Source organism: Cryptotermes secundus, unplaced genomic scaffold (assembly GCF_002891405.2).
Source record: "Cryptotermes secundus unplaced genomic scaffold, Csec_1.0 scaffold181, whole genome shotgun sequence".
In the NCBI taxonomy this organism is placed as follows: Eukaryota; Metazoa; Arthropoda; class Insecta; order Blattodea; family Kalotermitidae; genus Cryptotermes; species Cryptotermes secundus.
In genome coordinates, this window is record NW_019723906.1 from 3446613 (window position 1) to 3472389 (window position 25777).

Genomic DNA, 25777 nt, shown 5'->3' on the forward strand with positions numbered 1-25777 from the left:
ATTATTATTATTATTATTATTATTATTATTATTATTATTATTATTATTATTATATCTTTGTTTACTTTTCTGCATTAATATGTCGATACTATAATTACTTGTATCTACACTGTGCTGTGTCTGTAATTGGCCTTGTACCTGTTGACTCGGCACATAAATAAGAAAGAATTGAGCTGAATTCAATTGAATTATGGCTCTACAGCCCTTTGTTGGACCTTGGGTGCTTTTTTCAGTTTCCTGATCCTATACAGAGTCGTTGGGACTCTTTGGACGGGGGATCAGCCCATCGCAAGGCCGCTACCTACACACAGAATAACACAAACACAGGATAAATGTACACAGACATCCATGCTCCGAGTGGGATTCGAAACCACGATCCCAGGGTTCAGGCGAGAGAAGACAGTTCATGCCTTAGACCGCGCGGCCACTGCGATCGACCCTTGATTTGATTACCTTAATAATAATCAGTGGAGGGTACAAGTTATAAAGCTCTTCATTAAGCAATCTCCCACAGAATCCTGTTCCTTCCCCCCCTCTTAGGTCCAGACAGCCTCCTCAGCATCCAGTATATAAGCCTGCATCAGGCAGAGGGATTGAGTGTCATTACATTTTAGTTTGTATACAGTAATCTGCTCGTGTTTAGTTATGGGATGTGAAGACAAAGGGTTCTGAATTGGCTGGTGGCAAGTATTCCCCTAATTAAGAAGAAAGCAGTCTTTTGGGATTTGGCACCGTGTATATGTGGTGTTAACCGACGTTTCGGAGGAACGTATCGCCTCCATCTTCAGTCTGCTTTTACCGGTTCTCACGGTCTCTTCGCTTGCAGATTTCTTATATATTTTTTCCTACCCTGAAGATGGAGGCGGTACGTTCCTCCGAAACATCGGTTAACAACACATATACACGGTGCCAAATCCCAGAGAACTGCTTTCTTCATAGTCACCGCCGTGAAAGCCTCAAATCTTACATAGTCCCCTAATTAGATTGCTCTTAATTTCAACGTGAACGCAACGTTATTGTCATGTCCAAATATCTGAAATGTTCTACATTTTCGAATGATTTATTAACCGCCCTATATTTATATTACGATTTCTTTTTTCCGCTTTCTGCTGAAGAGGCACGAACACACACAGTTTTTTCTGCGTTTAGTTCTAGACCAACCTGAATTGTAATAAAAGATATAATAATAATAATAATGCATTTTTATAGCAGTAAGCAGTGGTAGTAGTACATGTTTTTCCGTACAGAACTCAATAATAATACTACTATTAGTACCGTTGTTGTTACTACTACTAATAGCGACTGGTTGCGGACTGAACGACCAAGCGGTCGGAGTTCGAGTCCTGGTAGGGTCAAGAATTTTCTCTTTTCCACGTTGTCCAGTCCGGCTCTGGGGCCCACCCATCCTCCTATCCAATGGTACTGGGTTCAATGGGTTCGGGGGTCTCTTTATTCGGGGATAAAGCGGCTGGAGCGTGAAGCTGACCACTCACGTCAAACTAGTGCCGAGGCCCAGAAAGTTTGGATCTATACATCCACTTTTCCATACGCCTTCATGGCGTGGTCCTTAATTAGATAAGCACAGGGACAACTTTACCTTTTTATTACTGCTGTTTGTGCTGCTAGTAGTGTTACTGCCACTATCACTATTACTACAGATAAAACAAGGGAAAATTTCCTTATACTTAAATAATTAAGCACTATGTAATGAAAACTTACGGGGAATGAAAATATAGCTCCATAATTCTTGACTTCGGCGCTAGATGGAGGTGATGGGTCAGCTTCACGTCCTTGTCGCATTAACGCGGGGAAAGAACTCCCTCCGGTACCGATGGGATTGGGAGGTTACGGGAGCCAGAGCAGGTCTGAATGCTGTAGAAAAGGGAAGTTCTTGCCCCCACCGGAAAACGAATCCCAACCATATAGCCCATAGCGACTGAGATATCTCAACTCATATTACTACAAATACTAGCAATAATAATGTAATCCTGTAACAGTTCAGTAAAACGAAGGTCTACAGGACGAGTCATCAGTGCTCGATATAAACATGGATATTTTTTAATGCTAGTGGGATGGGACTAAGTCCCCATGTACTGCGGCCACTTCTGGCCTATTGTACCAGCCCCAGATGTTAGGTGAGGGTGATTGTGGAGCAATTGGTGGAATGAAGTTTGGCAAGGGAAACCGAAGTACTCGGAGAAAACCTACCCCAGCGCCACTCTGTCCACCACAAATCCCACTTGACCAGACCCCGGGATCGAATCCGGGCCGCCGCGGTGGGAAGCCAGCGACTAACCGCTTGAGCTATGGCGCGGCCAACAAGGATATTTTGTTTCACCTTCTTCAGACTAGGCAGGATTTGATGTTTCACAGCGGTGGTTATGAACAGAACTATATTGTGGGATATAACGCCATGTAGTTCTTTGAAAGTCAACCGACGTTTCGAAGGAAAATATTTCCCCATCTTCAGGGTCGAAGAATAATCCAAATAAGAAACCACCGTTAAAACAGGCAACAAGCATATTCTTCGACCCTGAAAATGAAGGCCACATGTTCCTGCTAAACGTCAGTTGACTTTCAAGAGACTACACATCGTGATATCCCAGGTGATAGTACTCTTCATTCAGACTAGTTGGGGTTCATCTGATTTCCTGTTTATTGAGTAAATGGAATCCCCTTTACTGCGGCAGGAGTTACTTGACGCCGTAGAATAAATCTGGCCGCTTGCGTCCATAAAAAGGTAAAGCTATTCCTGTAACAGGCCGTAAAGGCCCATAGGGCTGTGAGATGTCGAGGCTCCGACATTTTCTAAACAGTCGGCTCATAGATGGCGGTGAGGTTGTCAGCCTTACCCGCCGGCCGCTCTTGAGCCCCCCAGGAATATTCCTGGTACTCATTTCTGTTAGAGGCTGAGTCGAACCCAGAGTCATAGTGAGGCTGGAAGAGTTAGACTAACTAAAAAAAAATCAGTAAGCTCATCGGGATTCGAACCCGAGACCTTACTGCTTGTAGCATAGTGCCTCAATCAACTACGCTACCGCTTTTGTCCATTCGTTGCCGAAAACATTCGTGCTCCATTATTTGGCCCCTACTGTGGCACCTGTCACTTAGGAAACTACCTATATCTCAGTGAACTTAGTAAACTTATGTACATATCTGGAAGGGCAGTGCCATAGCTCAGGCGGTTAGTCGCTGGCGTCCCACCGCGGAAGCCTGGGTTCGAGCCCGGGTCAGGTCATGTGGGATTTCTGGTGAACAAAGTGGCACTGGGGCAGGTTTTTTCCGAGTACTTCGGTTTCCCATGCCAGTTCGCATTCCATCGACTGCTCCACAATCATCATCGTTTATCGTCCGAGGCTAGTATAATAGGCCAATTAGTGGCCCACGTACCAAGTAGACTCAGCCTCACCCCACGTCAAGAAACCAAGAAGAAAATAAACTAGATACCTGGAAAGGCAGCCACAGGCAGAGAAAGAGGCCCACCGTGATTGCCAGCGTCTGTCCATAGCGAGAGTGAGCGCCGTCCTGGTGCTGCCTGAGGGAGAGCTCGACCGAGTAGATGGCCCTGGCGTGGTATCTGGCCACCACATAGATGTAACAGTAACACACCAGTAGTATGAGGGCACTGGGGCCATACACGGAACAGAAGAGAAACAGCTGAACAGGGGTGGATACGACGGAGCCAAAGGAACAGTTCCGCACGTGTAAGGAAGCACTCGCTGCGATGCACTGGCTGTAAACTAAAGGCGAAAATCCGACTAGAAGCGCATACAACCAGAACGCGACTATGTATCTCTCCACAGACGTGTGTGTTATGAGATTGTTGTACCTCAGAGGTTGCGCTAAAGACGTGAATCTGTCCACAGCTATGGCTGCCATCACAAGCACGGACGCACTACACAGGGAAATGGCCAAACAATACGGTACGAGACATAGTCCCACGTTGATAGTCTCTCGAACATTGTCACTGTTCGAGGACGTAAGTTCCAGGTACATACCCACAGGCAAGAACAACCCTACACCCAGATCGGAAGAGGCAAGAGAGGCTAGCAGGTAGTTGCTAGGAGTCCTTAGTCTTTTAAACCTATATACCGCCGTAAGAATAAGGGAGTTGCCGCAAAGTATCATGGGCGACAGAATGAATACCAAAAGAACGGCAGTAGCGACAGCTAGAGGTTCCGAGTAGAGACGCGGGGAGACGCGTGACGTCATATTGTCAATGTAACGATGCATGGTCTGAGTATGACTAGCAGCTATGCCTCCATATCCAGTGTCGTGTGATGCGGAGACGAGCAATTCGGTATGGTTTCCCCGCAGAGAAGTCTCTAGAGGAATCAATGTAGCCATCACTGATGGAGAGTAGAACGCACTAGAACACGATGATATGCTGTCATGCTGTGCAGTTCTTCACTTGACAATATTGTACTATGTCAGCATCTTCAAGTGTTATGGAATACACTTACTGGCCCTTCAGTCTTCATGGTCTCTCCACTGTATGTTTATATATTTAAGGGAGATTAGTATACCTGAGAGCTGCCTCGTGTCGCTTCGAGCTGGAAGGCCAGAGGAACTTGCTACACGTGACTTTATCCGAGGTCTCGACATAACTGCCACATTTTCATCTCGTGTCTATGTAGCAAGAAATATGCAAAGTAAACAAAAACATCCTCTGAGAGATGAAGGTTTGGATAAAGTTCTTAAGAGAGAAAGTTCTTAATCCTATGATTACACAGTTATATGTAATTACAGGCGACGTAGAATTAAGCTCAGAATTGTGCAAACGATTTGTTCTTCTGGATCCTCTGTGTAGGTCACATATTTTGTTAGATGATAAACTGTAGAGGGTAGTTTTAAGGTTTCTTTTCCTGCAGGGCACTTAGTAGAGTTATATACGGAAGTAACTTGAAATAGTTAAGGAACTTAGAAACACTACTTTGACACGCTCTCTTCCTGCCTACTTTTATCCTAATTTAACATCAGTACACACGCAAAAAGGACAGAGAGCCAATGTTCACGTACAATTTATTGGGTTGTCCGTGTCACTTCCATAGTATGATGGAAGTACGAACATGCTGCTGTTGGTGTTTGGTTTTGCTGTGTGCATACTTGCAACATGAGTTTGTTCAGGATGTCACACATCACGCCATCAGCGGACCTGAAAGGAAGCAAAAGAAAATTTTCACAAAATGCCCTCCACTCTGATACTGTTGAAAAGTTATTTCTGTCTAGTTTGAAACTGTTGCCAAAGTTAAAGTTTGCCTTGGCATGGATAGGACTAATGCGTCTTTCGAATGACATGTCGAACACTTGGGATATAGTGCGCAGAACGTAGGGAGGACGGCCACAGATAAATTCACCCGATGCCCCGAAGTGGATCTGTGAATAAAAAATTCGATGCAGCATGTATAATCCATTGGATTATACATTCCAGTTCATTTGGAAAAATCTGAGAGAGTATCAGCTAAATTTTCTGCTTTAATTATGTTACTGGCATATTCATTTCCGGTAATTCTGTCTAGTTGAAAGCGTTCGAACTAATGGTAGAAGGAAGAGGGTACTATGTGATGGGAACGATGCTAGGATGGGAGAAACAAGACATTCCTATACAATTTTATTGAGAAAACCTGCTGGAATATTCATATCTGGAAGGCCGAGACAAGGATAAAATGATAACTTCTAAATGCATTTCAAAATTCTAGTGGTATAGGAAGGATTAAACTGGCTGCACAGTACTGAATTCAGTACCGAGCTTTGGATCAGATGTTTTTTATCTTTCTTATTGAAATACCAGAGACCTTTTTGTGTATAAATGCTTATTAATATATGGGTGCATATCTTCAAGGAAACTTAAAAAGCCTACAAAATCATTCTCTAATACTGGCCAATTTTGAAGCAGTATATATATATGATCACCAAACATCTGCCTCCACATTCTTCCTAGAAAAGGGAAGCGGTAACATTTTTAAAGGAGATTTCTAAAGATTGAAAAAATACAGTCATTTTATTGAATGAAATTTGCTGCAAACACGTAAATAACGACTCCGAGTAAACACCTACATAGAACAAAGAAACGTATTAAATTTCGAAGTTAAAATCTTTCACATTTTCCTTAAATAATGATCTATATAGGTAAGGTTTAAGAATTAAAAAAGAAAGTCTACTAAAGACTGTGACTAAAGACAGTAGCAGGTTAAGTAAAGGGGTACAGCTTCTTTATGGTTTACTAGTGTAACACCCATTCGGAATGCAGTGAGAAATCTCATAATTTGTTAAATAAGCTTTTTTATTATTAATTTAGCCTATTTTCTTATCTGTTCCTTTCCAATTCTACAAACTATCGGCTGACGCACTAAGGCGTACGTATATTATACTTCACACATCCACATCAAAATAATACCACTACTCACAAAATAGACACGATACATAGAAATAAAAAATTGTTCTCTACTTCGTAACGTAATATGGAGCGTCCGTCCATATAATGTGTTAACGCCCGACAGTTAATTGATATAGTAAATCCAAATTGCGTAATGGAAAAATGCCACGCTTAGAAAAATTATATATATATATATAAACGGATATAACATTATTTTTAATATTACACAGGATGAAACAAAGAAACTCCCTTGTTCTAGTCCGCAAGCGAACTATACCGACCGAGCGACCGCTGCTTATAGGCGAAGTTAGTGTCAACTTTAGCGGATAGAGGGTGTTGCGTCGACAGCGCAACGAATCTCCACGGCCGTTAATTTCGGTTTTCTAGATCGGAGCTGTTATTTCCTTGAAATAGCTCCTCAGTTATCCTCACGAGGCTGAGTGGACCCCGTTCCAGACCCACTACTTCTCAGAAAATCTGGTAGCGCCGGGAATCGAACCCGGACCTTTGGATCTTTAGCCAGGTAATGTGAAAATTAGACCACAGAAGAAAATGCTGTGTAACTCTTGATCTTAGTGCTCAAGGTATGATGGCTTCCTTTTGTTTAGAAATTTGAAATATTCTCGTCCTAAAGTATTATTTACATTTGGTGGTAAGCCGCGCCATAGCTCAAGCGGTTAGTCGCTGGCTTCCCACCGCGGGTCTGGTAAAGTGGGATTTATGGTGGACAAAGTGGCACTGGGGCGCATTTTCTCCGAGTACTTCGGTTTCCCCTGCCAATCTTCATTCCACCAAATTCTCCATCATAATCACCGGGGGCAGGCTACAATAGGCCAATCAGTGGCCGCCGTGCCGAGTGGACCCAGCTGGACTCCACCCCCCACTAAGCGAATTTAATTTAATTTACATTTGGAGGTAAGTTATATAATTCTTACTGTAAACCATTTTTTTATCATTTCATGTTTAGAAACCAGAGTACAGATGTGTATTCATTTATAACACTGAAGACTGATTGTCCCTGGTCCGATTCGAGCCCAAATTTCATGCATTCATTTCATCGCACGTGTTTCTGTTCATGAGGCCGTGTCCATGTCACGTCTGCGTAGTTCGATATTGCAGTCTGCTGAACCATTAGCAAGCTGTACGGAACAGCTGTGTCGAGATACCCACCACGTGACAAGCAGCCGGTTGTTGATGTGACAGGATTCAAGGCTTCAACGAGTTAGTTGTAAGCGACCAGGTAACCTAGTTTCTGTGATATATTTGTATACACGGCATAAAACTGACTTTATATCACATCATAACGAGAGTGGCTGCTAATAACGTCCATTTTTAACCCTTTGAAGTAGAAAGAAGAGAGGGAGGAGAGGAAGTGGAAGGGAGAACAGTGAGATGTACTACATTTTAGAGCTGAAACAAACATCTTCCGGCTTTGAAGGTTCCCAAGCAGTGTCCATTCGTCCTTATGGTAAAGATAAATTTGAATATAGGTAAAGTGAAGAGAAAAAGTTGAAAACGTACTTTATTACTTTCTACCATTTCGATATTAATGTGAGGATGGCTCCGTTAGGGTGAAAAATGAAATTAATGTAAATAATATTTAAAAATTGACTTGCTACTTTATAGAAAACACTGCGTATTCATTACAAATATAAATCATTTACTGGTATTTAGGGGGAGCACGCTTTACTTGCTGGTATTTAGGGAATGATCTGTTTTTTAAAGAAGCGTACGAGACTCATAAACACAATGAGAGAACAAATTTCCGAGATTTATAATGCTAAATCAGGTGGGTATTTATATTTACACCCAGAAGTCGAATCAGATTTTCTTTTTTCTTATGAAACGCAAGATATTTTGAGAATGTATCTTCAACTGAAGCTATATTACGCTAGCTTACTGTCAATTAAGTTGCGAACTAATTAGGTGAGTGTTATTAAACTCTCAATGAGAGTTGTTCCAGGGGACGTTTCCGAACACACAACGACCTGTTATACTACTAAGGGTCTTCATGATTTTCCTCAGATTCTCAAAGCAAATAAAAGCATGAAATCAAAACAAGGCACCATTGCTCCTCCCCTCATGTCTTCCGTTTAATGAATCACACAAATCCTACCGATAGCCTTCGCAATCCCCGGTCACGGTAGCCGAGCGGTCTAAGGCATGTAGTGTGTTCGCTCGCTTGGAAACCGGGATCGTGGGTTCGAATCCCACTCAGGGCATGGATGTTTAGTTTGTGTGTGTGTGCGTTTATCTGTGTTTGTGTACACGTAGAGGCCTTGCGACGAGCTGATCAGCCGCCCAAGTAGTCCTACCGAATGTGTAAGATCTAGAAAAACCGAAGTGAACGGAGAAGTTCATGCAGGTAGGCCTAGGTCCACTGGGGCTGTAGTGCCAAGGAAAGAAAAGCCTTCACAATCAGACACATTCAGCTCATTAATGAAACACGTGGTCGACGAGCAGCTTTGCAGATGATCGTTCCATTCAGAACTCAAGAGGTAGCCGTTAGAAAGCATGAGTTTGGCAGTAACTCGAGAACCCTAAACTGCTGAGCGTCGAAGTTTTGTATTCTGATTTTTAGTTCAAAAATTTGCAACGCTTCTTCAGATAGTCCGTGCCCGGAAGGCGAAATTACAATAATTCTACCAATTGAATTACAGTGGGGTCTATATATTCTTAGAGAATAGGGGCCCAATATATAAAATTTCTTAAAGTAAATGATTGCACGCCGGTCACGGTGGCCGTACGGTCTAAGGCATGCACTGTCTTCTTTCGCTCGAAAGCGGGGATCGTGGGTTCGAATCACACTCAGAGCATGGATGTTTAGTGTTTGTTTGTGTGCGTTTTTCTGTGTTTGTATACAGGTAGAGGCCTTGCGACGAGCTGATTATCCGCCCAAGGGGTCCTACCGAATGTCTAAGATCTAGTAAACCGAAGTGAAACGGAGAGTTTCATGGAGGTAAACCAAGGCCCAGATTGGGGCTGTAGAGCCAAAAGGAAAAAAAAAATGGCTGTATACATAAGATTTGAAGTTCGTGACAATGGTATATTAATAAAATTATTGAATTTTTGGACATTGAGTTTTGTCGTGTTTTTTAAACAACATTTCTGAAACTGGACTCTCTCTCTCCATCCTCAGGTAAATATTCAATTTACAATATTATATTTAAGCATCCTGTTGCACTCCATACGATAAATGATATGATACAAATGACACGTAGTAAAGAATAACAGCGGCACACACACAGGAAGACTACACAAGATAACACCTATACAGTGTGGGAACAAGAACTAGCCGCTGCAGCACTTTAGACATAGGGCGAGTAACCCTAACAATTTTAAATTTAAAATTAGAGAAAAAATTTTAAAGGATTTTAAAATTAGAACTAAAGATTTTATAGTGCTACTACAGGCACGTCAAAATTAACGTGTATAAAATAATCTACATCCAGACGGATATCAACGAAGTAGATTTTGATAATAACAAGGAAAGCGTTTTAAATGTTAAATTTTGGGCTGAGTGCAGTGTGACAGCGACGTGAGTGTTATACACCTGATGATGGCCGTCTGAGGCCGAAACATGTAGTGTAGAGGAGCAAGATCAAGGACACATAATATATTGTTTGCACTTGGGACGGAATTTGTATCATATCAAATATTCAATTTATTTGGGTCTTATCAGCAGAGGTTGTCCTTATCTCCGGAGCAGGGGCTAACTGCATCATAAATGAAAAACAGAATGACGGATAATGTCTAAAAATTCAACAATTTAAACAACGTAATTATTCATTCATTCACCAATGACACTACAGCTCTTTTATAGGGCCTAGGCCTTTCCTTTAGTTTCGTAATCTTTTTTACACAGTCGGTAGGACTCCTTGGACGACTGATCAACCCGTCGCAAGGCCTCTACCTACAAAGAGGATAACACAAACACAGAATAAACGCACACACAAACAGCCATGTCTTGAGTGGGACTCGAACCCACGATCCCAGCGTTCAAGCGAGCGAAGACAGTTCATGCCCTAGACCGCGCGGCCAACTGTGATCGGCAACGTACTATCGAAGCCATGAAATTAACGATTAAAGTTAAACTAAAGGCTCTGTTATTTGTGATTATGATGTTTACTGATTCAGTCGAGTGTAGCCTACATCCTTTAGCGAAAGTGTTGGATAATTCGCCCTCAGTTCCGGTCGTAAAATGAGGAAGAGTAAGGTGGGGCCCGGTTTCTTTGGATCGTAACATTTTGGTAAGCTGACATCCACGAGTTGCCTTAACATAAATCCTTGAATATTTCCAAAATAATTGAGGTAATTGAAAACATCGAGACAAGCAAACAGCCGTTTAATAATTGAAAATTGTTAACAGGTACGAGCAATTGTATCCTTCACCAAAATGTCGTCAAGATGGTCAGGTTAAGAAGGGTGAGAAGGGCGCCTAAGAGGGGTGGAAGAGAATTGAGTGTAAAATTTTGGTTGGATAAAGCTGAAGGAAAGGTACATCTAGGGAGACCAATGCATATATTGAAGAATAATATTAAAACTGATCTTAGAGTAATAGGATGTGATTATGCGGGCTGGATTCATCTGGCTTAGGATAGACATCAGAGTTGGGATCATCTGAACACGCAATAAATTATCAGGTTGCATAAAATGCCAGAGTTTCTTGAGTAAGGAAGCAGTTGTTAAGTTCACAAGAGGACTAAACTGAATGGAGTTAGTTACAGTCTAGACCTGCTGGATATGAAATTCTCACTACCGTAGCTATGAGGATTGCTATCTTCTGTAATGTGGCGATTTGTAGTCCGGTAGAAGTTCATTGACTTTTCTGAGGAACTCACTTTTTGCACGTTGCTTGCTTAACATATTGTGGCAGACTTCGAAATGGAGAGAGTACGTTCCCACGACACGTCGATAAGCTTGTACCGGACTACACGGCATCACATCCCAGAAGATTTGTTTCATGCTGACTCCATGTGGATACAGTTGACAGTGTGATATGTGATTCTGTCTCCTGTATTTTATTTCCGGATATTACTGTTGGTTGAGGAAATAAATGACTAAAACTTTAATTAGAAGTGGTGTGAGAGAGAAGTGGACGATGCATTTGAGCTGTTAGGTATCTTAGAGCATGGTTTCATTTCGTCGTCATTGCATCTTCTAGCTAAAATGCGGCTTTCATTGTGAGAAGCTTCTATGTTCGGATTGTCGCAAGTGATACTCACTTTCTTCTACCCTGTCGACAAGCAGCCGCATAAGTTTCCGCATTCTGCACAGTCGGAATCGTAAGTTATTAAATTCATTTCAGTCGCTACAGAGACCCAAACTTGGCAAAATTAGGATATCCGTAACTTGCATAAACCAACTTCATGGTACAGGATCTACCTTCAGCAGTGGACATTAACAGAAACTACAAGTCTTTCGTCACAAATAACCTCCAATTTTTCGGTGCAGTTTGTATCATCACAGTTCTTTCCACCGAGCATATTGGCTGAAGCGGTAATACTTATGATTTGTAGTCAACAGGTGCCCACTTCGAATCTCAGGCGGGGCATCTTATATACTGATAGAGATTTTTCGTGTTTTTCGATAGTTTTTCCAGGCATATGCCAGTGTAACACCTCAAATTAAGTCATGGTCTATTCCTTTCAAATCCATTCAACTTCATTGGTCATTATTCATCTTACAATTTGATGCGTTAAAATGTAAGCTAAAGGAATCTTTTTAAGCGAGCCATAGTTTAAATGAATACATTACCACTAGTGTAATGCCCGTTGAGAATTCAGATGGAAATCTAAATTTTTATATACAATTTCGAACTACTAATTTCCTCTCCTTTCTCCTGTATGTCTTTCCAGTCCTACGTGCTATTGCTTTACACGTCAAGGCCAGCATTTAACGCTGTCTCCAATGAAAAGCACGCACAAATATTCAGTCGTAAACCGTCTCCTTCGTATACTACACCGGGATAGCGCAGTCAGTATAGCGACTGAATACGGGCTGGACAACCGAGGGGTCGGAGTTCGAGTACCTCCTATCCAATGGGTATCTAGAGCACTTTCCCCGAGGCTTGAAGCCGACCACTCACCTTCAACTAGTACCAATGTATACATTCACTCCCTAATACACCTTCATGGCTTAGTGATTAATTAGTTAAGCACAGGAACAACTTTACATTTTTTACCTTACATTTATCCACATAAAATAATTGTCAATAATCGGTGAATATATAGGATGCACAAAAACAAAATATTTTTTCGATTAGTCGTTACCTACTATATAACTTACCTCCATGTGATATGCTAACTCCCTATAATTTGATGCTATGGTAACCCCAAATAATTTACTTTCAGAACTTCCGTTTCTCTGTTAAAGTATTGTTTTATATGTACAAAACAAAGTACGCCATAAATAAATAAGGAAATGATAAAATAAATAAATATGTGAATATTTTAATAATGACATAAAAGCTTAGAAAATAACAGACAAGGTCAGTGTTTTCCAGCGTAAAGTAAATGTTCTCTAGCGCCTGTCGGTAACTCGTGGAAGGTTACTTGTGCAACAGAAGTTGTTTTTGGCAAGTGACTAAATGCTGGTACAAATGGTCTGAATTTTGAATAGAGGTATATACACAAGGTGATTAGCCTAGTGTTTTGGCGGTGATTAACCGACAGAGCAGGCGATGAACTCTCTGGTGCTGACAGAATCGGGTGACTGACCATACAGATCACAGCCTTGCTTTAACCTACATATGTACACACATACGTTTTTTGATGTTTGTAACACTTGTTACGTTACATTACTCCAAGTACAAATTTTGCTGTGGCTAATGACACGATGTCTTTTATGTGGCACAAGTGGTATTTTTTTAATTTTGTTATTTAACGATGACTTCATTATCGATAATATATATAGCATTGGTGATTATAATTTGGACGATCAAATAAAAAAGAGTTGATATAGAGTTATGTAATTTATGGGAGTTATAAGAAAATGTAGATACAATGTATATTGAGGATGAATAAGAAAGGATTTGGAAGGAAGCGATCGTGGCCTAATGATGGTACTAGCACTTACCTGAAGGAACTAAGAAACCCACTAAAAACCTTTAAATGTAGCCGGTGTCCCTTCCAAGACTCGAACCTAGCGCATACCGAATACGAGTCAAGAATACAGCTATGCCAATCCGTTCGGATAATCTGTGGCATTAGTTAGTTAGTAATAGTCTTATGTGGATTGTAGTGAGGAATTTGCTTCGTCTGGCAGTTTTCCTTCTGGCGTGTTCAGGCCAAGATAAACCCACTACATAGTTAGTCAGAATTTTAATTTGTCGCCTAAAGTTTGGCAGCGTCTCCCTGCGTGTGCATCTGCGTGCCCTCCTCCTTGCAGGTTTAGTCTGGCCCCCAACAGACATTGGCAGTTAGCACTCTTGAGAGTACCCGGGGACCAGTCATCTTCAATCCTGTTTCTCGTGGTCTCCCTCAGGAACTTAGGAATTTTCTGCTCACGCCTTAATGATCATAAGCAGCTACCAGAACGTACAATGTCATGTCTCAGCACACCTCAATCTAAGTATCGCTGCATTTGTAAGGTGCTTAATAAAGTTAAAAATTTCCAGAGAAAATTTAATTAAAAAGATCAGTCAGTTTTGTCTATTAAATTAGTAGCCTCTTTTTGTCTTCATGCATATATCAGCATAAAAGTTCTTTCTTCAGAAGTTCTAATTAGGTGTTGGATTCGGTCAGGATGTCTCAGTCGATACAGAGACGGGCTACTGGCTGGACGGCCGAGTTTCGATTCCCCATAGAGTCATAGTCAAGAATCGTGGATCCATACCTCCACTTCCCCCTTAGAATGAAAACTCTTTCTGTTCCGCCTTATTTTCTTCTTGCGACGTCCATGTTTGTGTCCCGTTCGTACGTGTGTTCTCATTAGTTGGGCGTATGGCCATTGTATTCTCAAAGAAACACATTTTAGTACGATAAACGATATTCAATAGCATGAAAATACTCGCATATTGAATTGTGGTCTCGTGCAGTGCGACGGTTTTCAGATAGTGAACAATTGCCTGAAGATTGCCAAATAAGGCCGAACATGTAGAAATTAAGGTGGTTTTAATATTACTTTCACTTAAAGAGAGAGTGTAAACAGTTTTAATTTACATTAAAGACAGAGATGAATGAGTGAGAAATCAATGAAACAGTATGTTCAAATATAATAAAATACAACCATTTCACGAGCCGAAAAGCAAAGAGGATACAGTTCTATTTCGCTTTTCCTTTCAAAGAACGTTTCATTTTAATGTGACATTTGCCTGTCCTGTATAAGCACTCTCTCACATACTCTTACAGTAACCGTGTTCATCTGCCGCATGAGGTGCGTATGCAAGTGAATATCGATGGAGCAGGAGCTTGGAAGAGCAGGCGTATATCTGTATGCCCCGAACATTGCCTCGCAGTCTTTGTTTACATACGGGTAGCTCCTGTAATATTGTTTTCTCGTATTATGTACCACAATTGGCTAAAGAGTACCGCACCGTGCTCTAGCAGAACTTCACCATTGTCCACCAGACGTCAGAACCCTACAGTTATTGACTGTAATATCATGAAACGTGAATTACTATATTTACGCATGTATAGGCCGCGTGCGTGTATAGGGCGCAGCACAATTTTCAGACAGAAATTATAGAAAAAATAATTTTTTGGAATATTATTTCAGGAGTAGAAATTATTCCGAAATTTGGCAACGTTTAATTTTTTTAAAATGAAGTGTGATTTCGAATATTTCGAATATAAGCCGCACCCCAGTTTTCCTCTTGAATTTTTGGCAAAAAATGTGCGGCCTATACATGCGTAAATACGGTATTCACTTTAGGTAGAAAGCGATTTTTTCCATTTGTTACTGATAAAATTTATTACTTGTCAAAATTAAGAACGGTGGAGCCTTGCCCCCACACCTCCTATATGCCTAAGTAACCTGATGTCTAGATACAACAAAACTTCTATTTTTCATTCTCTAATATATTCTAGAGAATCCGCGATGGCGGCTGGCTACGAGCTGGTTGACCGAGGGGTGGTAGTTAAGAGTCCCGGTAGGGTCAAGAATTTTCTCTTCTCCATGTCGTCCAGACCGGCTATGGGGTTCTACTGCTATGGGGTCCACCCAACCTCCTACCCAATGGGTACTAGGGAGATAAAGCGGCCGGGGCGTGAAGCTGACCACTCACCTTCAGCTAGTGCCGAGGTGAAGAAAATGTAGAACTATACATTAACTCCCCCTTACGCATTCATGGCTTAGTGCTTAATTAGTTAAGCACAGGGACAACTTTACCTTACCTTTACATAGTCTTTATTTAATTCACTGTATAAACTTATTATTAAACATGAGATCTAAAAGTTTGTGACTACCGTATATTAATTTTGAATTAATGATGGATGGTAGAGCGTGTTGTAATTTATATGTAGGGCTCTTTCTACGAAGAAATAGGTTAAAAATCCCTCGTGAGATGCCCAGAATGGAGAAAAACGTGAAATTTATTAATGAGGGTAAATATGTGACGTGATTTCACATAACTTATTGTTGGGAGTTTTATATTAATGAAGTCTGAAAGGTTCTCGTATCTCTGCGCATGGAGTGGGGAGTTATGGCATAAATAGAAGCACTGCAGACATTCATACAGGCATGGTGTGGGGTAAGTGCACCTCCATCTGAGCTGCGCCATTGTGTTAATTAGCCTAACATTCATAGGAAGACGGCCACCAAATATGTTGTAAAGAAGCGAAGGTCTTGAACATCGAACCAAGCACCAGATGAAGGAAATACAAGGGATCAGCCCACATGTCTCTGGTAGATCATCCAATCAGTCAACTCAGCTTGGACATCTCTCCCATCTGGACTCCCATTATTGAGGCAGAAGTCAAAAAGTACAATTCCATCCAGTGTAGATTAAGTGGGAAATTTCAGTTGTTTGTGTTGGCACCATACAGATAATTTGTTTTTTCAGTGATGACATCTGTTCTGATAGTTCTCTGATTTTAATAACAATAGCCGCGAAATCGTACATGTATAGGTGCTAGGCCTCATTTCTGTGGAGTTTTTAAAATGTTTTTAATTATTAACTCTCGAAGATGGTTCATGTTGCGCTTGGTTTATATACGAGGGCCCAACTGAGTATGTTCCACTTGATGACGGGGACAGAATCCAGTCTGCGAAATGTTATGTGTTTTAAATGAAAACAGGACGATTGAAAATGGCCAGAAAGACAATAATAGCATTATTTTAAACATTTTTTATTTCTGTGCAATATTCGGTACAGGAATACTGGACATTTCGTCAGTCCCCTCTACTTCCAATAGTTGTTTGTTGTTATTATATCGACATGTTTTATTATTATTACGAAAGTAAAATTATCCCTGCGTTTAATTAACTAAGGACAGTGCCATGAAGAAGTATTAGGGACTGGAGGTATAGCTCCAACATTCTTGACCTCCACTTTACATGCTAGGTGAGTGTTTAGATTCACTCTCCGGCCGCTTAACTCCCGGGGAAATTGCCCCCGATGCCCATTCTACTGGAGACTGGGCGGGGCCCAGAGCCGGTGTGGACGCTGTAAAAATCTCCTGACCCTGCCGAATGAGCTAACCTTCCCTATTAATATTGTTATTATTATTATACTGGTAATAGTAACATCTGTCGCTACTACTTCCGGCTAGAGGCGGGATAGCGCTGTCTGTATTGCGACTGGCTAAGGGTTGGACGACCGAGGGGTCCGAGTTCGAGACCCGGTAGGGTCAAGAATTTTCTCTTCTCCATGCCGTAAAGACCGGTTCTGGGGTTCACCCAACCTCCTATCCAATGTGTACCGGAGGCTCTTTCCCCGGGGGTAAAGCGGCCGGGACGTTAAGCTGACCGCTCACCTCCAGCTAGTGCCGAGATCAAGAAAATGTGGATCTATACATCCACTCTCCCATACGCCTTCATGGCGTAGTGCTTAATTAGTCAAGCATAGGGACAACTTTACCTTTACTACTTCCGATTACATGATATGACTTTACAGCCAAGTCCCGAAACGTCGTTTTGTCATATGTCAAAAACAGGTACTTTAAGCGATACACAGTGCCCGGCATAATATTGGTTTAACAAATCAAAAATCACCTTTTGAATCTGAGGTTCTCACAACGGTGGCTAGGAAACGTACTGTCTTATAGGGTATAATGTCATGTGTTCCGGTGAAGGTCAGTCGACGTTTAGGAAGAGAATTTCGCTCCCGTACTCAGTGTCGAAATCAGCCAAGCAAGAAACTAGTATGAAACAGGCATCAAGCAGAAATCTCCCAAGTTGTTGCACGTTTTAACACATTTAGGAATAGAAATGTTATTCACTGGTAGAGATATTCCTATATGCCTGTATACATTATCTCTTAGAGGAATATTATCAGTAATTGATTTTACATTGACCCAGGAAAGAAGAATGTAAAATTAAGATATAAATATTGAAGTTCTCACAGCGGTGGTTGTTAAGACTGTGGTCTTTCGAGTCTCGGTAAATTCTTCCTGATCGTATATACACGTATTTCAACGGTCAAGAAGGAGGTAGAATATTTCTCCGAAACCTTGTTATCTGTCCACAAAACTACATGGCGTTGCAATACAGAAGACCACAATATTAGTTCAATACTTTCGGGTTTTCGGATGGTATGATATAGATACATATTATTTGTTAGAAACAAATTTGAAATATATTTCCAATGCAAAAAAAAAAAGGAAAGAAAAATTATTATAAAAATTGATGGAAATTTACTCATTAGAAGAAGAAGCCATTAAGAATTTATATATAATAAAGTCAGATAAAGTAGGAGTTGTGGAAGAAAGAATTAATCTAGAAAATAACTGGGGACAACTCAAATTCATTATTAAAACTGAAGAGAATAAGCCTTAGGATATGGAACGTGAGCTCGTAAATTAAGGAGAGCAATATTTCGTTGGAAAAATTAATCAAATTATTCAGTAGAGAAGAAAAGGAGACTCCATCTGAAATACGTACAAAATAAAATACAGAAGACTTTACCGGGTTTGAGGTTCTCACTCCGGTGGTTATGAAGTATTCTGTCTTCTTGGATATAACACCATGTATTCGACTGAAAGACAACCAACGTTTAGGAGGAACGCTTAGCCTCCGTTTTCAGGATGGAAGAATAAGCCAAGCAAGAAACCAGGGTGAAACAAGTAGCAAGCAGACCCTGAAGACCCTGACCCTGTTCCTCCGAAACGTCGGTTTTCTTTCAACGGACTAAACGGCGTTATAGCCCATAAGACAATTTTTTACAACAGAATTTGCTGAAACATGAAAGATCTTCAGCAGAAACAAAAGAACTAATAACAAATATACATGGAAACGTGTGATAATTATGTAACAAAACATAAAATCCGCTACTTGAAGAGATATAGCAGATATCATGGATAATTTGCCTTCGTCATATAATTTAATTACTATGTGACGGCAACAGAAGTTCATTGGCACTCGGTCCCGAAGGGACGCATGCAATCCGTGTATCAGACAGGCGCGTTATTGTGCAGGAGCTAAGAGACACGGTTAAACTAGCTACTCCAGGGCATTGCACGTTTGATATGGGGATTAGTTGCTACTGAGAGTTTAATGTGCCTGCAGCTAGTTACACATGTAGCTACATTACGTGTACTGTTTGCATGTTGACGCTACTTGAAGTACACGGAGATTGGACATCTGAACTCACTATTCTGAAGCTTCATAAACTTGTACTGGAAAAACATGTTCATGTCGAATATTAGGACTTAGTTGTGTAACAAACTTGACCGCCTCTGTGGTCTAAGTTCCTTGCTACAGATCCAGAGATCCCGCGTTTGACTTCCGGCGCTACCAAATTTTCTGAGAAACAGTAGGTCTGGAACGAGGTCCGCTCAGCCTCGTGATGATAATTGAGCAGCTATTTCAAGGGAATAGGTGCGGCTCCGGTCTAGAAAACCAAAATTAACTGTAGTGGCGATTCGTTGTGCTGATCACCCGACACCTTCTATCCGGGTTTGGGACTTTGTCCATCGTCCGGATTCTAAATAAATAAGAAAAAAACACAACGTTCCGGAAACTGGATCTGTATACGTTCTCTGGTGAGGTAAGACACGTACTCTGCTAGGTCCCTTAGAAAGAGCTAGACAACAGTCACAAAACATTAAGGCTATAAGCACCTGAGACCAGGCTGAGTCCATGAGTCCAGGATAAATGTATACTAAAAATTGTTCCAAGAAAGCACATGCGTGGAACCAGGGTAGATAGGGAGGTAGAAATTTATGCCACGGAACCAAACTAAGAACCATGTCCATGAACCCCAAAGCATGGAATAGGAAGGAGAAATAGTGAAAACTAATAGTGACTACTACTAGCGTCATCAATGAAGTAAATCGCGCCTATCTGATTTAGAACCTAATAGAAAGCAATAAAGCATATATCACGTCATACAGATCTTCTCTGTGAATTGGTGACTTCATTCCTGATAATGGGAATCCAGATGGGGAAAAGTCCAACCTGGGTTGGCTGATTGGGTTGACCGAGCATGCCATATGGGCCACTTCCTTGTATTTTCTATACTTGTTGTGGCTTTCAATATCCAAAATCCTAGCTCCATCCCAATCTAAAATTTTTAGTATATATTTTTCCTGTTAGCTCTCATGGACTTAGCCTGGTCTCAGGTGTTTATAGTCTTAGTGTTTTGTGACGTCAGTTGTCCAGTGATTGAGGCTAGCTCTTTCTAAGGTATCCAACAGAGTAGGTGTCTTCCCTCACCAAAGGACGGAAACAGATCCAGTTTCCGAAACGTCGTGTTTTTTTTCTTATTTATTTAGAATGCGGACGATGGACAAAGTCCGAAAACCAATATCTCTGTGTGTTATACACCATCGTCAGAACCCTATAGTATCTACTGTTACAGGATATTTTTACCTTCCTTTATTACTTCTAAAACTTCAATTATTATTACTAGTGCCCGGATTTCTATGACATGTCATATTTTTTTCCTAGGGTTTATTCCTATTTTTAAATGTAATTATGCATGTTTCCAGTCATTCTTATTGAAATTATGTCATTTTTATTGTGCATATAAATGCATATTTTAGAGTTTTATTGGTTTTACAGCATATTTTGGCATAATTTTGAAATAAGGTCATATTTTTGTCATTTTAGAAACAATTCTTTGATATAATGTAAAATTTCGGCTCCATAATGTTTAGTATTACAAAATAAATTTCAGGCTGGACTGTTGCTTCAATGTGGAATAGAGTTCAAGTACATGAAGTTCGTATTAAAAACCATATTTTTGACTGGACTGTACTTGCAGTTACAAAGGCGAAAATTTGTGAAATGCAGCATTTATGACCTGGCAAGCCGGCCTTTCCCAGTCGAGGCAGGAGGGAGGCAAGTGTAACGGGTATTCTCCTATTGTACTCCGTCTTACTATAAGGTATATACATCCCATTCTTTCTTGGAGGGCTTAGAAGTATTCTATTTATATATGTGGAGGGCGTTATAAGACTTCAGTTTGACTTTACAATGCCTAAAGTGAGTACATGTAGTTCAAGGAGCGCAAAGTTGCGTAGTTTTGTACAGGAGTTTGGTGAAAAAGTGTTTAGTACCGATGGCAAGATATTTTATTGTAAGTTGTGTGGCGTGAAAGTTACGGCAGAAAAGCGATTTACTGTGCAGCAGCATTGTAAAACTTTTAAACATGGTAAATGTTTAAGCAGATTATCTACAAAGGATAGCAGACAAAGTTTGTTGTTTAAAAACAGTTCCACTAATTCTTCTTCTTCTTCTTCTCCTTCACCTTCTTCAACGAACAATGGGTCGGAATTTTCGAAGGATTTGTGTCAGTGGATGGTATCTTCGAATATTCCATTAGAGAAATTGCATAATCAGCACTTCAGACAATTTTTGGAGACATACACTAGTCATCCTATCCCAAGTGAATCGACGTTAAGAAAGAATTATCTCTCTACATGTTATGAAGATATGTTAAATAAGATTCGAACATCTGTTGCTGACAACAAGATATGGGTTTCCTTGGACGAGACTTCTGACGTAGATGGGCGGTATATTGCGAATGTTATAGTTGGGACCCTGAAACAAGATCAACCTGGAGAGAGATTTCTTCTTGACTGTGAAGTTCTCGAAAGAGCAAATCATTCGACTATAGCTGTCCTATTTGATAATTCCATGAAGTTGTTGTGGCCAAATGGAATACAGCGAAATAATGTCCTTCTCCTAGTAACAGATGCCGCTCCATACATGAAGAAGGCTGCCAAAGGACTTCGAATCCTCTACCCGAAAATGGTCCATATTACTTGCCTCGCTCATGCATTGCATAGAGTGGCTGAAGAAGTTCGAGGACATTTTCCTGATGTAGATAGGCTAGTTTCAAACGGAAAGAAAATATTCATCAAGGCCCCTCTTCGAGTGCAGAAATTTAAACAAGAAGCTCCTCTACTGCCACTTCCTCCACAGCCTGTCGTCACACGGTGGGGTACATGGTTGGATGCTGTGGCATATTATTGTGAAAATTACACAGCCATTGAGAAAATGTTTAGTGGCTTTGACAGCAGTGAGTCAACATCAATTAAAGCTGTCAAAGACTTATTCTCTATCACTCTAGCAGAAAATCTGGCATACATAAAGTCAAACTTCTGTTCAATTTCAGGTCAATAACTGGAATTTGTAGGGACTGAACTCTGTGACGCGTTGGAATCTGTAAAGAGCATTGAGAATGAACTAAACCGAACTCGTGGTGAAATAAGTGACAGGATTAAAACCAAAATAGAAACTGTTCTTCATCGGAATGCTGGTTATTCAACATTATGCAAGATTGCAGATATACTTTCCGGTAAACTAGCAACATTCGAAGATGATACAGAACTGTCACCAAACGACTTGACATTCTTCAAATATGCTCCTGTCACATCATGTGATGTGGAACGAAGTTTTTCCAAATACAAAACTATCCTTAGTGATAATCGGCGATCTTTCAAATTTGAAAATTTGAAAATGCATGTAGTTATAAATTGCAATTGTAACAGTGAAAATTGAGACGTGAATAACTCAGTGAAAATTGAGACGTGAATAGCTTGTGTTCTTTTAAATGGTGTTTTTAGATAACAGAGTTAAGTTAGTGTTCATACCATGTGCACCAGTGTTTGTCTAAAATATGAACGCAAATATCAGTATTAAAAGGAAACAATGAATGGTTTAATCCAGTACGAAATGTCGAAATTCCATCAGTTTTCTTTCCTTCAGAGACATAATAGGGCTAATTTGGTAAGTAGGACCTACTATCATATATTCATCATCTTTATTCTTAAACTCTAGCAAAAGTTGTAATTACAATTGTGAAATTTTATGTCCCATTTAATATTTAAGGTCATATTTTACACTTTTTAGGTCATATTTGACATAATTTTGGGTCATAAGTGCATGCATATATTTATAGTTTTTAGGTCATAAAAATCCGGGCCCTAATTATTACTAACGCTAATGGTATTTACAATAGTAAAATGGTAACTAATTATCTGTAGATGGAATTACAGGAAATGTCCAAAACATTCTGTACTGGTGCCTCAGACAATATACGAGTATATTGGTACCTCAAAGAATACACAATGTCTAGCATAATGCTGCAAAAATCTTTTAGCAGAGAATTTTGCCAAAAATAGTTTTATGACGGTTATGAACAATATATGAATTAAATATAATAGTTTTATCTTTGTGTCGTAAAGAAAGCCGATATAACATTACATAATCTGCTGTGTCAAGGCAGTAGTTCTTCAAGTAAGAAATCCAGCCTGATTAAGATTGTCGGTGAAAGGCTATAGCTTTGTGAGTGAATAGGGACAAGTTGCAACACAAACACGCAGGAATACACCCAAAGCTTTCATGAAACCCCGACCTTATAAAGTATCGTTACAGCTGCGGCTGTCTTGGTGACATCTGTTCAATTGTCAATAAATCTCACTTTGTTTTTCAGTTGCAAAAGAAATTAAAGCTATCCCTGCGACAGACCTTGAAGTTCCATAGGGTTGTGGTACGTCGAGGCTCTTGCGTTTTCTTGAAAATTGGCTCATAGATGGTGGCAGGGTTGTCAGCCCTACGCGCCGGCCGCCCCTTACCCCCAAGAAAATTCCTGGCACTCTTTTCTGTTAGAGGCTGAGTCGACCCAATTGCCATAGTGCGGCTGAAATTAATTAGGTAAACAAAAAACATCTATTGACCTCATCGGAAATAGAACCCACGACCTTCCAGCTTGTAGCATAGTGCCTCAACCACCTACGCTACTGCGTACCCTGTTTTTAGTCTTCTACGTAACTGTTCAAAATACAGGCATTATATTCCATTTGTGTCACATAATTGTATTTAGTGCTTCCACGTTCCTACACTTCGACGATCCTGGTTTATGAAAAGAATCTAGTCACGACAGTTTAGCTAATTACATATATTAATAAAAGTGGGACTAATTCTAGATAATTTCAGTTTCAACCAATTTCTATCCAGCTCATGAATCCACTTATATTAATCGCTGCGTTTATTTCAGGACGCATTTAGAAATGTTTATTTTAAAATATTCATTTCCGTCTCACAGTTACGTAAAAGAGGTTCCTTTGTTTTTGTTGGGATGGATGGGTGGATGTAAGAACTGCTTTTATAAATGTAGAAATATTTTTATGATGGAGGAAGACCGATAAAATTATAAGTAAACTTCGTGTAGAATACACAATTAAAAACATTTTATTTAAGAAGAATGTAATTTCTTTCTGTAAGAATAATTTTGAACACACACAAATAATTTACCGAAATACTGAAGTTTCGTTTCCGTATCCATCTCGAAACAAAATAAGAGCAGATGTTTAACAGGTGCAAAGAACAGAAAAGGATTTAATTTGTGTGTGTGTCTATATATATGTATATAAAAGAAACTTACTGGCAATAAAATTAGTTTTTAAAATCCATTACTCTATGAAATGGCTTACGTCATACGTACCCTATGTAGTCAATCCTACGGGAGAGAGGCCCTGTGTAAGCATATTTTGTATCCATCCAGCGCGTGAGTACAGAAAGTATACCGAAAGAAGAATCTAACAGCTTTCTAATCATGACGTAATCTTCTATGTCACAAACTGACAATGACGCACATTCGTTCGCGAAGTAGATGCAGTACAAGTGGTCACTAGTAAGGTACAGATAGATGGTATAAAATGAAAGGCTATGATCCAGATACGGCATAAAGAGGTAACAACATTGAAATGGTCCATTATGTAAAAATACCTATGACTTTGACACAATTCTAAAATGGTGGCCAATGGGTAGATTTCATTATATTAAAAATATGTTCAGGTTGATACAGACACTGCATACTTTTTTCGGGAACGTCTCAGTTTGAATCTCGGCAGGAACACAGCTATCCTAACTGAAGGATTTGTTTATTCTCCTTAGCCCGTCCAGGAAAATTCCTGGGAGATACCTAGATTAAACCACAGCAATCCTTCCAAACCCTTTCCAGTTCACAATCAGTCTTCTGATACTATGTCATTCGGCGTTAAGTAGTCTAGTTTCTGACTGTGTCGTAGAATGAGCTGCATACAATTTCATTCATTCATTCATTCATTCATTCATCTTTTTCTCTACAGCCCTTTGTTGGGCACTGGCCCTTTCTTCAGTTTCGCAATCTTTTTACAAAGACGGTAAGACTCCTTTGGCATGATCAGCCCTTCGCAAGGCCGTTACATACACAGAGGACAACACAAAACAAAGATTAAACGCATACATAAACATCATGCCTTGAGTGGGGTTACATATAATAATTGAGCCCAATTTCAGAACAAGCAATTAACTATGTGCTCTAGATACTAATAGAGTCGTTAATTAACTTATAAAGTAATAGGTTATAGTATTTAATTCCTCTTAATCTGGTTTTCGTTCCGTATAATTCACCAGAAATTGAATGCGAATATTTCCAATAATTTTAGTAACAAATTTCTTATTTCATGAAATCCGAAACGTCATGATATTCCGTTTCTTTATTACCATCCTGAAGCAGTTCAGTCTCGTATATTAACAAAAAATGAATGCCAAAAATCAATTTAAATTTGTTTATTTGTCGATCCTCGATACCCGCCAGCTTATTCCTGCATTTTTATTCGTTAGACCGCCAATATACTTCTTCGAATGAACCGATAGTGATTATATATTTTATATTGCATTTAGAATTCCAGCTCGCAAGAATATGTTAATGTTAGAGGTGGAACTTAAAATTTTTTTTTTATTATTTTCTAACTACCTGCATCAAAATTATACTATTGTTTCAAATTTGGTTCGTTCTACTTATCGTGA

General features: G+C 40.0%; 2 protein-coding genes across 2 annotated transcripts in view; one reads left to right on the forward strand and one right to left on the reverse strand.

The window, feature by feature from the left end:
- Nucleotides 1-25777, forward strand: part of LOC111861939 — a 268942-nt gene that overhangs the window by 72028 nt on the left and 171137 nt on the right. The gene's annotated exons all lie outside the window — the stretch shown is intronic.
- LOC111861972 (adenosine receptor A2b) overlaps nucleotides 1-25777 on the reverse strand; it is a 159166-nt gene that overhangs the window by 4665 nt on the left and 128724 nt on the right. Inside the window, exon 2 of the mRNA XM_033750515.1 lies at nucleotides 3448-5155. Within this exon, the coding sequence (XP_033606406.1) occupies nucleotides 3448-4347 (900 nt within the window). The 5' untranslated portion in view covers nucleotides 4348-5155. The remainder of the gene's footprint in view (nucleotides 1-3447; nucleotides 5156-25777) is intronic.